Source organism: Cavia porcellus, unplaced genomic scaffold (assembly GCF_034190915.1).
Source record: "Cavia porcellus strain 051 isolate PalLab524CR breed Dunkin Hartley unplaced genomic scaffold, mCavPor4.1 scaffold_12, whole genome shotgun sequence".
Taxonomy (NCBI): domain Eukaryota; kingdom Metazoa; phylum Chordata; class Mammalia; order Rodentia; family Caviidae; genus Cavia; species Cavia porcellus.
Genome location: NW_026947495.1, coordinates 15,128,710 through 15,138,831, shown reverse-complemented (window position 1 = coordinate 15,138,831; position 10,122 = coordinate 15,128,710). Strand labels below are relative to the sequence as shown.

The window sequence follows — 10,122 nt, the reverse complement described above, 5'->3', positions numbered from 1 at the left end:
CAAATTACCATAGGAAAAGTGCACTCACTGATTGTTGGCATCTTTGAATGCAGTCCCACATGATGACAATGATGGAAAGCGTAACTGCACATCCACTCTAACCTGCCAGATACTAATGGGACGCTGGTAAAAGGCGACGTTTCTCAGCCTGCATTAACACTTCACTGCCTTCTCATTCACCTGTAGGACTTCAGCCACCAGAGGTCAACAGTACCTTTTGGGGTTAAGTATGTGCAACAACCATGCAGATGGTCAAGCAGGATTGGCAACCTTTATTTGCTGGTGACAAAAGGCTGTGACACTTGAGTATCTGAACCTGCAGTTAATAGTGACATTTAGGCAGGGTAAACCAAGGGGAGCTAACAAGAATACGAATGGAACAGGAGGAGACCAGGACAAAGGCACTGTGAGTCCAACCACTGTAGGCTGCGATGCACCCGACATCTCAGCAAGGGCCGAAGAGCCAAAAATCACTGACTGCTTTCCTCCCTGACCTGGAACAGCCAGCACATTATTCCTCAGGAAGCCTTGTTACAACAAATCACACTTTTGGTGAGACACACTGCACACAGTACATTCAGAATTACTGTTTGCTCCTTCTTCGCCTTTGTCTCTTTTTCCCTGGCTGAGTGGGCGTTGGAGTCTCTTGTACACTGGACACGGGTTGTCTGAAGACTATTTCATCATCTTTATCATCATTCACTCCAGCCACTTCAGATTTTCGTTTCTCCAAAAACGTTGGTGTACAAACCGGTGTGGCGCTCTATGATCAATGAGCAGAGATTATAATTCACAAATGTGGTACAGTATTAGGAATGACTTTACACCAAAGTATCACTTCCTTTCTACTTTGACAAATTGCCTCGTGTTATTTTAGGCTCACTGCAGTCTTCTGGTAACACAATTCCAGATAAATAATCTGCCTGGACATTTACTGAACTTAGTATGAAAATTCATTAATCGGAATACATTCCAATGTTTAAGTTTTAGGTAGAAAATTGCTGAATTACCTGTTGAGGACAACCCAAAGTGTCACAATGTTAAAACCTGAAGTCTTAACAAAAGGACACTGGCACAAAGTGCTTTTCTTTGCTTTATTCCTGTAACACCTAGTGCCCAGAATATTGAGACAATGTTACCTGGCTGTCCACAGTCTTATCTGGAGTGACAGGAGGGCCTTTTGCAACTCTTTTCTTCTTCTTTTTAGGTATGCCTGAAGCCTTTTCATTTTTGGTGGAAACCTCTTTTTTGTCTGAAAATTCTTTTTTCTTAGCAGATAAAACCTTAAAATAAATTTAAGACTTTAACAATTTCCACATTCCATATTCATTACCTACAGCATTTTTGATTATGTTCCTCTTCCCTTTTTCAGTACTGATGATGAAACCCAGGCTTTGTCCATACCAAGCAAGTGTTTTACCACTGAGCAAAGTCCTCAGTCCTTCCTCTTATCTGGCACCTATATAAATAGAATTTTACCTGGCAATTTGTAGATTTCTGATTAGTATGTGGAGTCCGTTCTCCACCTTGGGGAAAAATCTCAAATAAATAAAAATTTATAAAGGCTAAGACTGCAGGCCTGTTCTGACTAAGTTCAAAATCTTGGCAGTCAGCCTGTTTCTCCATTAAGCAACAAACCGGGTACTGGAAATATACTTGTGTGCCTACTTTCAAGGTTCGAAGTCCTGGTTCCCAAAGTAGAGAGGCCCAGTACAGTTAAAGACTGTGGTTGTATTTAGGAAAGGATAAGAACCAGAAAGTGGGCCAAAGGAGGTTAACTCAGTCATCTAATTTCTGGACTAGGTTAAAGAGCTCATCTTTTACCAACTAATTAATTAGTTTTTTAGAAATAAGTGCATAGGTTCTATAAAGTCCAAAAACAAGATTTAGTAAGACTTTTTCCTATTTTAACATCCTGAAAGATTCACACTCATGTATCATAGTAAAAAACAATAACTAAAGTACCATAAAAAGGATTAATATATAACCCTTAAATTTACTTATAGCACACAGTAAGCCAAACATCATTTAATCCTGGTAATGTCACCTGCAAGTGGTAATCTAAGTGCATTATACCTTTTGGTTAAACAGTGGCTTATTCAGCAATTTAAAAACAGATAATAGAAGTTAGTTTCTTCTTTATAAAGGAAATGATAGTATTCTCTCTTAGGTTTTTAGGAAGAACTCCCAAAGCAACGTTTCAAGCACTTAGTCAAAACCATGAGTGCTTCTCATGCAAGTGCTTGGGGTTTGTCTCCAGCACTGCAAAGTCCCACCCTCAACCAAGTATCCAATAAGCACCAGGCTACTTTACAAACCATCAGGAAAACACAGATGCATGTTTTACTAGGGCAGTACAAAGCTCAAAGCTAAGAAAAACCACCCCAAAATTTCATGATGAAATATTTACCAATGAAGGAAAATTATAATCAATTCCTTTTGCAATTAACTTTTTCCTGAGTAATTTTTCTTTCCTTTTAAATCGCTCTTCCATGCGTAACTTTTGTAGAAGTGTCCGATTTTGATTATAGCGTTTCACTGCAGGGTATACTGGATGATGAAATGGAACTTGCCAGCCTTTAAAAAGATCTTTATGGACTTTTTCTGGTGGCATAAAACGACCTATTTTTAAACAGAAAAAAAAAGAGTTTTAAACAAAGGGTAAGAAAGGATTTCTAATGTTAACTTTAGGTTTTCCTGGTGCCATTTCTCACATCATCATCAAAATGATGTGGTTTATCTCACATTACAGCAACAGACGAGCCAATTCTATCCTAATGGAGCTACTAGTTCATATTGAGATGCAACAAATTCTACAGTTCAAAACCTTCAGTTATTTTCCACAAGTCAGACAGGGCCAATCACAGATCTGGATTATGTGAGTGGACACTGTTCAGTCGCCTTGCTCAGCATTTTCTCCTGACAAAAGTCGTCTTTTTTTTCCATTCAGAAAGGGCTTGAACCCAGGAGTTTGGCATACTAAATATTCTACCACTTCGCTACATCCTCTGTCCTTCAAAAGTTTTTTTTTTTTGAAACAGGGTCTAAGTGTTGCCCACGATGGTCCTGAACTTTGATCCTCCTGCCTCAGCCTGCTGAGTAACTGTGATTACAGGAGTGTATCATTGTGCCATGCTACCACGGTGGTTTTACCATGAGCACGAATCCATGCCAGGTCTTTCCCACAGCAATAGGAAGTGGGGCAGAGATGGAGTGCTGGCCAACCTCTAAGTGTGAACCTGGACCTGGGCCCGAAGGACCCTCTAAGAACAATGAAGAACCACAGACACATTCTCAGAGTTCAGACTCAGTGGCTCCACTTGCTAATTTCTAATCTGATCTTGCTCTTCTAACTCACTCCGCACTTCTGTGCAGAAAAGCTGCAGCCAGCTCCGTTCAGACTGATTCTGAAATTTGAGTCCTTACCTTAGATGCTACCCTATCTGACCCATTAAAGGCTCTCCCCTGCCTTCAGGATAAATTCTACCTTTTTGTTTTGTTTTGAGACACAGTCTTCCAATGTAGTTCAGGCTGGCCTTGATCTCTGAAGTGACCCTCCTGCCTTAGCCTCCTAAATGTTGGGATCTGCCACCATGACTAGCTCACCTCCAAAATAAATTCTAAATGTCCTCATCTGAGTTCTTCAACATCTGATCTGCTTCTTGTTCATACCCAGTCACCTCTGGTTTGGCATCTGCTGTCCCCTCAGCCACAGCCAGAGCCATCTCAATCCTCACTCGTATCGCATCTTTGGATTTTTATGGAAACAATCTCCCTGGGGAAAGCTCGCCAAAATCCAGTAAGGACAAGTTATCGGTTCTTCCCATGCACCTCCAAAGTAACTAATCCGCCTGCACTTCAGTGTAAATACAGGTCTGGTACTGGAAGATTTCAAAGTTTCAATTAAATTGAGCTGGGCATGGTAGCACAGACCTACAACACTAGCACTCAAAACGCTGAGGCCTGGTGTGTTGGCACATGCCTGCATGCAGCAGGCTGAGGTAGGAGAAGGACACCAGCCTGAACCAGTGACCTTATCTCACACACAGGCACAAAAGGCCAAGGCAGGAGGACTGCTAGTTCAAGCAGTATGAGGTCAGCCTAGGCTAGGTCAGCCTGGACTGTGGAGACAAGCCAAAATTCCTGAGCAACACACTTTCATTCTTGCCCACTTCCTGAACAGAGGTGCCCAGAACATCCTAGGTACCATCAGATGGGGCACCCACAGCCCCCCCACTGGTAAGATAAAGGCACTTACAAACCAGGAGTCTTTCACCGAAGAGGTAGTTGTTCATCGTTTCAGCGACTATCTTGGCAACATCTTCAGACTGGAACTCCACAAAGGCATAGCCTCTGCTATTTCCTGTCTGCAGTGGAAAATTCATCACAAAAGAGTTGACAACTAAATTCTAACAAATCACCAAACTCCTAAAATGTCATTAATGTAAATAATGCAAATTAGCCCCTTTAGCAATTAATTTTATTTTATTCTCTTGTTTAGTTTTTGGAGACTGCGCAGGTTGCTATGCAGCGCACGTTGGCCTTAGACTCGATTATGTAGCCCAGGCTGGCCTCAAACTCACAGTGATCCTTCTGCCTCAGCCTCCTGAGTGCTAGGATTACAGGCACACACCTGGCAATTTTATGGTACTTTTAAATCCAACTTCAACTCATGTGTTCCAGAGCCTTATGGGAAAAAGAGAAAAAGGCCCCCCAAAATCTGAATGTGCAACCAGTTTTCAGGTCCTTGTGGGATTTTTGGTTATATACACGTTAAGTATGTGATTACCAGGACTGGAATTTATTGGATAGCAACATTCCATCAAAGAAAACCTTTACTGATTTCACTGGCAGTTCCAGTGGTCATATACTCATAGGATCACTACACAGTATGCTGCACCAGGTAAGTGCAAGTTAGTATAACCTCATCTTATGTGTAAGAAGTAAAAAGAAGCTGGGGATGGTGGCACATGACTCTAATCCCAGCACCTGGAAGGCTGAGGTAGACAGACTGCCAGGAGTTTAAGCTCAGCCTGGGACACATAATGAGCTCAAGGCCAGCCTGAAGTACACAAGTGAGACCTTATTTCAAACAACCACAACAGAAAACAAACCAAAAAAGTAAACAGATGCTATGATCGTTTGTTTTCATGTTACCTCAGGCTACTTTTGCAGCTGGGACAAAAGAACAGTACAACACAAGGAGTAGATTCTCTCACCTCTGAGAGCTCAAACATCTAGATTGGAATCCTGGTTCTGACATGTACTTAGGTACGTGAGTACATAATTCATAAGCCTGTTTTTACTCCATCAAATGGGAATGACAATCACCCTCATGGGGATGCAATCCATATAAGAGTTCATAAATCATTATTTTGGGGTAGGACTAGAAATTGTGATTTGACTCTGGAGATGAGAAATCACCTTAAAGTCACATGGTTTCAGAGCCAAGCAGCCCATTTCTAACACTGACTGTTACACTAATGACCAACTCAATTAGGCAACTCTGAGTCTCAGTGCAGTTACCTCAAACAGGATTTTGGTAAAAATTAAGATGCCACAAAATATATTTATAATCCCAACTCTCAAAAGGGATAGAAGAGATGCTGTGTGACAGCCAATTCAATGGCCCACACTAATAAACTAATACAAATCTTTTGAAAAGTGCTTTGAAAACGGGCCATGTCAAAAACTACCCTTCCAACTAACCAGTACCCTATACCCCTGGAATGCTGGACATACCAAGCTAATAGTTCAGATTGGCGCAGGAAAGGCTTCATTATGCAACAATGTGGGAAATGTTAAAAGTTAGTACATCTTCTCTCTCTTTTTTTTTTTTTTTGGTCTTTTTCATTTTTATTGGTACCGGGGATCGAACTCACGACCGCCTGCTTGCAAGGCCGGTGCTTATGCCGCTGAGCTAAATCCCCAGCCCAGTACATCTTCTCAATGAACGAGCTTCTATATGACAGCTAGTCTAAAGTCTCCAGAGTTAGAAAAATTAATTAGGCAGAAAAGGACAGGGAGACTGCTGCAAATGGGCTGAAGAGCTATATAACTAACTGCAACACATGCCTTTAAACAGTTTCCAGAGTTGGACATGGTGGCACATGCCTGTGGTCCCAACACTCAGGAGGCTAAGGCAGGAAGATCACTGGGAGTTGGAGGCCAGCCGGCTTACACAGTGAGTTCAAGGTCAGCCTGCACTACATAGTGAGAAACAGATCCCAGAATGTGTATGAAAACAAAAACAAACCAAAACAACAACAACAAAACTCCAGCTAAAAACAGTTCTGAGACCAAAGCAATGTGAAGATCATATATTATATACTATTATATTGTTCTTATGGAGGACAATGTGCTTGATTAGGAGATTTAGAACATTTACAAAATAAGGTCCTACCAAAGGCAGAAAAATTTTTGTCAAAGACAATAAGAAAGAACAAAAGATTTGAAAGGATGATTCATAGGAGAGGATTTTAACAGCTACTTTGCATATGATATTCAATTTCACTAAGAGTAATGCAGGCAGAAATAACACAGCTTATTCTAGACTCAGTGACCCTGAGGATACGCTTTAGAGCAGCATTTTTCAAACTCAGTACCTTTCGGGGTAGTAAAATCCATTTAGTAAGTCAGAGAAACGTTTTAAAAAAACTGTATAGAATATAAATTCAAAAATCATTACACAAGTAATGCCCCTATAACTATTTATTTATATACATACGTATGTATGCTAGCTCATGCTATGAAACTTATTCCTTACTGCAGACCAAGGTCTGAAACACATTACACTAGAAAAATCTGTGTACAACTATACACAGAATGTCTGTGGCAGCCTAGAGTAAAAAATTGTAAAGAATCTTAGTATGTCTAGTAGGAGGGCAGATCGACTTTAAACAAAGGAACACAACAGTGACAATGCACCAGTTACATGAAGTTCAAAACAGATTATCTGAATGAAAAAGGTTAAGCTACACATATGATACAGCTTTGAAACAAATATAGACATATAAATGTTTACTAAAGAGTTAGAAATATACACAGCAATAAAACACTGAACTGGACAAGGGAAGTGACGTCATCTATGGAAACCATCTCTACAGCAAGTAAATGGGAAAGGGAGATGGAAATATGGAGAAAACATACTATTTTATAGAACAGAAGAAATTTCAACACTTTAAATTTGAAATGTCCTTCAATAGATGTTAGAGAATCTACCATTTAAAAATCTGTTGGGGAGGGGGAAGGAAGCAGAATCTCAATTTACACAGTTTAGGCTGGCCTCAAACTTGGGGTGTTTCTCCTGCCTCAGCCTCTAGAATGCTAGGATTATGGTTGTGCATCACCTTGCCCAGCTAAAATCTGCAGTTTTAGCACAAGCAGCCAATGACAATGGCATACGCGATATTTAGAAAAACAAGATTCAAGCAATGAGGTATCTATGGCTATAGCCAAAAAATGCACAGGGGAATTAAATACAGTGGGCCACTCCCCTATTCTTGAAATAAGTCACACAAACCTTTTTATTCACGAGGAGGCAGGTACTACAAAAACACTATCATTCATACAATGCTTACTATGTGGCATGCATATTTTAAGAACCTTAAGCTTACTGCCTACATGAATCCTTGACTAAACATTCCCAGAAAATTGGTGCTGTAAATTTTACCCACACTTTACAGAGTTTGAAACAGAAAGATGGAAAGGTCACATAAACTTATCCACAGTCACAGAACTGGCAGCTATACAGTCAGGCCTCAATCTAGGTAGTCTTGCTGCAGAGTCCTTAGCTATCCCTACACAAACATGTGCTCTTATAGGTACCCCTTCCCTGAGGTTAATACAAGATGCTGTACAGATCTGGAGCTCAAAATGAAGTTCATTTGCTCCTGCACTAGGTAGCCACAAGATAAATATGATTCACTTACTAGAAGTGTCAATTTAATTTGGGGGCCTGCATAAGTTCCTTTTGCTCTTGATGCTCTTTCAGATTCTAAACCTTACCCCACTCCTTTCCCAAACAAAGCCTGATAGTAGTATGTGAACATATTCTGTCATGTATTACTGATTATATACATTCGAAAAACAAAATGATTAAGTTTGGCTTACAAAAATCTTACCCTTTTACTTCTGGACAGTCTGAATCTTGTAATACGGCCAAACTGGGAGAAATATGCTTTGATTTGAGATTCAAAAAGTACTGGAGGTAAGTGGCCCACAAAGATTACTCCGGGTGTAAGTTCTTCTCGTTTTTTTCGCTAACATAAAAGACCAGACAAATGAACATTTTTAATATACAGAAATCACACTGCAGAAGTTTCAAAAGCCCGAGGTCTTGGTCCAAGATCATACCAGTTTGTCTATATTGATACCGGCCTTCCAGGCCTCACCTGGGTCATAATTTTACAATTAGCTGTTTGGTGTCTATCTCCCCACAAGGACAATCATCAATTAATCATCATCTCAGCCTCCCATCACAGCATCAGCACCGCGTATGTGCTCAAGATCTGTACATTTATTCGTCAATGGTTAGCAAACAAACCTTAGTATGTCACTAAATCTTCTGCCTGGAGAATTCCTCATCACGTGTCCTTTAACTCTTAAGGAAGATTACAGTTTACATCCAATCGAGTGAATTGGAAGAGGCTTGTTAATAACCTTCATAAAGTTATCACACTCACCCTTTGTAATAACTTGCTTTCCAGTGTATTTTATAATAAACACCAAGCAAAAGCAAATGGAACTTAACACATGATGTCTTTTAAGAGCTTGACAAGTACGGGATACACAAAAACTGCCCAATGCTAGGTCTTAAGTCTTTCCTTATAGCGGAAGCGTGACAGCTCTAACAGGGTTCTAACTGGCGGCCTGGGGTGCCACTCTCCCTGCCCCAGACGATTCCCTTTTCTTCACCTGACAGCCCACACCTTTCTCTTGGAAACCATGGTCTTCCCAAGCTCCCGAAGCCGGCCCGACTCAATACTACGACCCCGTGGCGCCCGAGGAAACAGCAAGGCGCACATCTGCCCAGAGCCACGCGCCGGCCCGCCACCTTCCAGGCCTCACCTGGGCCACGCGATGCCGAACCCGCGCCACCTCCTTTTGAAACTGGGCATCTTCCTGCACGTTAAGAGACAGAACTGGCGCGGCGGGACCCGAAAACACCGCCATGCTGAAAGAACCCAGGAGGAAGATTCCACGCGGCGCTGCCGGAAACACTACCGCTCGCCGCTTCCGGGAAGCGGAAATAGAGGCGGGCGAGGGGAGTGATGAGTTCCGGGGCGTGGCAGAAAGTACGGATGGCTATGGGGCCCAGCACGCGGCGAGCTTGTGCGCCCCCTGCTGGTCATACTCCTTTTCACCCGGCTCTCGCATACTATTTGTCAAGATGCGAGGTCCAAAGTAATTGCATTTCAAAATGAGTTTAAAAATAAACTCCAGAACAATAGTATGTCACTGATATCTTGATATTCATTTGTTTATCTAGTGTTTCCTTTTGTCACTCACGTTTTTTATCTCTTTCTTTTTTGTGGAGACAGAATCTCCAAGTTGCCGAGACGGGCGACTTTCTTGTCTCAGCTTCCAAGTAGCTGGGGTTACAGGCGTGCGCCCTTCGTTTTCTTTTTGAGGCAGGTCTCGGACGAAATCGTAGACTCTAGGAGATTCCCACGCTTGATTTTTTCTTTTTGTTTAGTTTGACTTTTTTAAAAAAATTTGTGGTTTCCCTTTTTTTTTTTTTTTTTTTTTTTTTTTTGTACCAGCGCTCGAACTCAAGACCTTGCGCTTAGCAGGATAGCACTTAAACCACTGAGCTAAATCCCCGGCTCTGACTTTTTTTTTTTTTTTTTTTGTCTTTTTCCTTTTTATCGGTACCGGGGATCGAACTCACAACTGCCTGCTTGCAAAGCAGGTGCTTATGCCGCTGAGCTAAACCTCCAGCCCCTCTGACATTTTTTTAAAAAAGCAAACTCTTATTTCGTAAACATGTTAGCCTCATCACTGTGGTCAAGTCAGTTTGTGTTCTTTACACGGGGAACGTGGGTTTCAACTGAAGGAGTTAAAAAAAAGACATGCTATAAGCATCTGCCTTGTAAGAGGCGGTCGTGAGTTTGATCCCTG

At 41.5% G+C, this 10,122-nt stretch overlaps 1 protein-coding gene across 1 annotated transcript; it reads right to left on the bottom strand.

The window, feature by feature from the left end:
- Window positions 1–252: 252 nt before the first annotated feature.
- Nifk (nucleolar protein interacting with the FHA domain of MKI67) lies at window positions 253–9,250 on the bottom strand. The gene is made up of 6 exons (XM_003478748.5): window positions 9,070–9,250; window positions 8,124–8,261; window positions 4,259–4,367; window positions 2,411–2,622; window positions 1,140–1,283; window positions 253–763 (listed from the first exon to the last, which is right to left on the bottom strand). The coding sequence occupies exons 1-6, from the start codon at window positions 9,172–9,174 to the stop codon at window positions 584–586; spliced, it is 888 nt and encodes a 295-aa protein (XP_003478796.1). The 5' UTR covers window positions 9,175–9,250; the 3' UTR covers window positions 253–583.
- Between the last annotated feature and the right edge of the window lie 872 nt (window positions 9,251–10,122).

Excerpts from the sequence above, each read along its gene's own strand:
- Nifk (XM_003478748.5), bottom strand. The coding sequence starts at position 9,174 with ATGGCGGTGTTTTCGGGTCCCGCCGCGCCAGTTCTGTCTCTTAACGTG. Across the intron at positions 8,262-9,069 it reads TTCGGCATCGCGTGGCCCAG|CGAAAAAAACGAGAAGAACT; the intron begins GTGAGGCCTGGA and ends CTTTTATGTTAG. Across the intron at positions 2,623-4,258 it reads CGGTGAAAGACTCCTGGTTT|GTCGTTTTATGCCACCAGAA; the intron begins GTAAGTGCCTTT and ends GTTTAAAAATAG.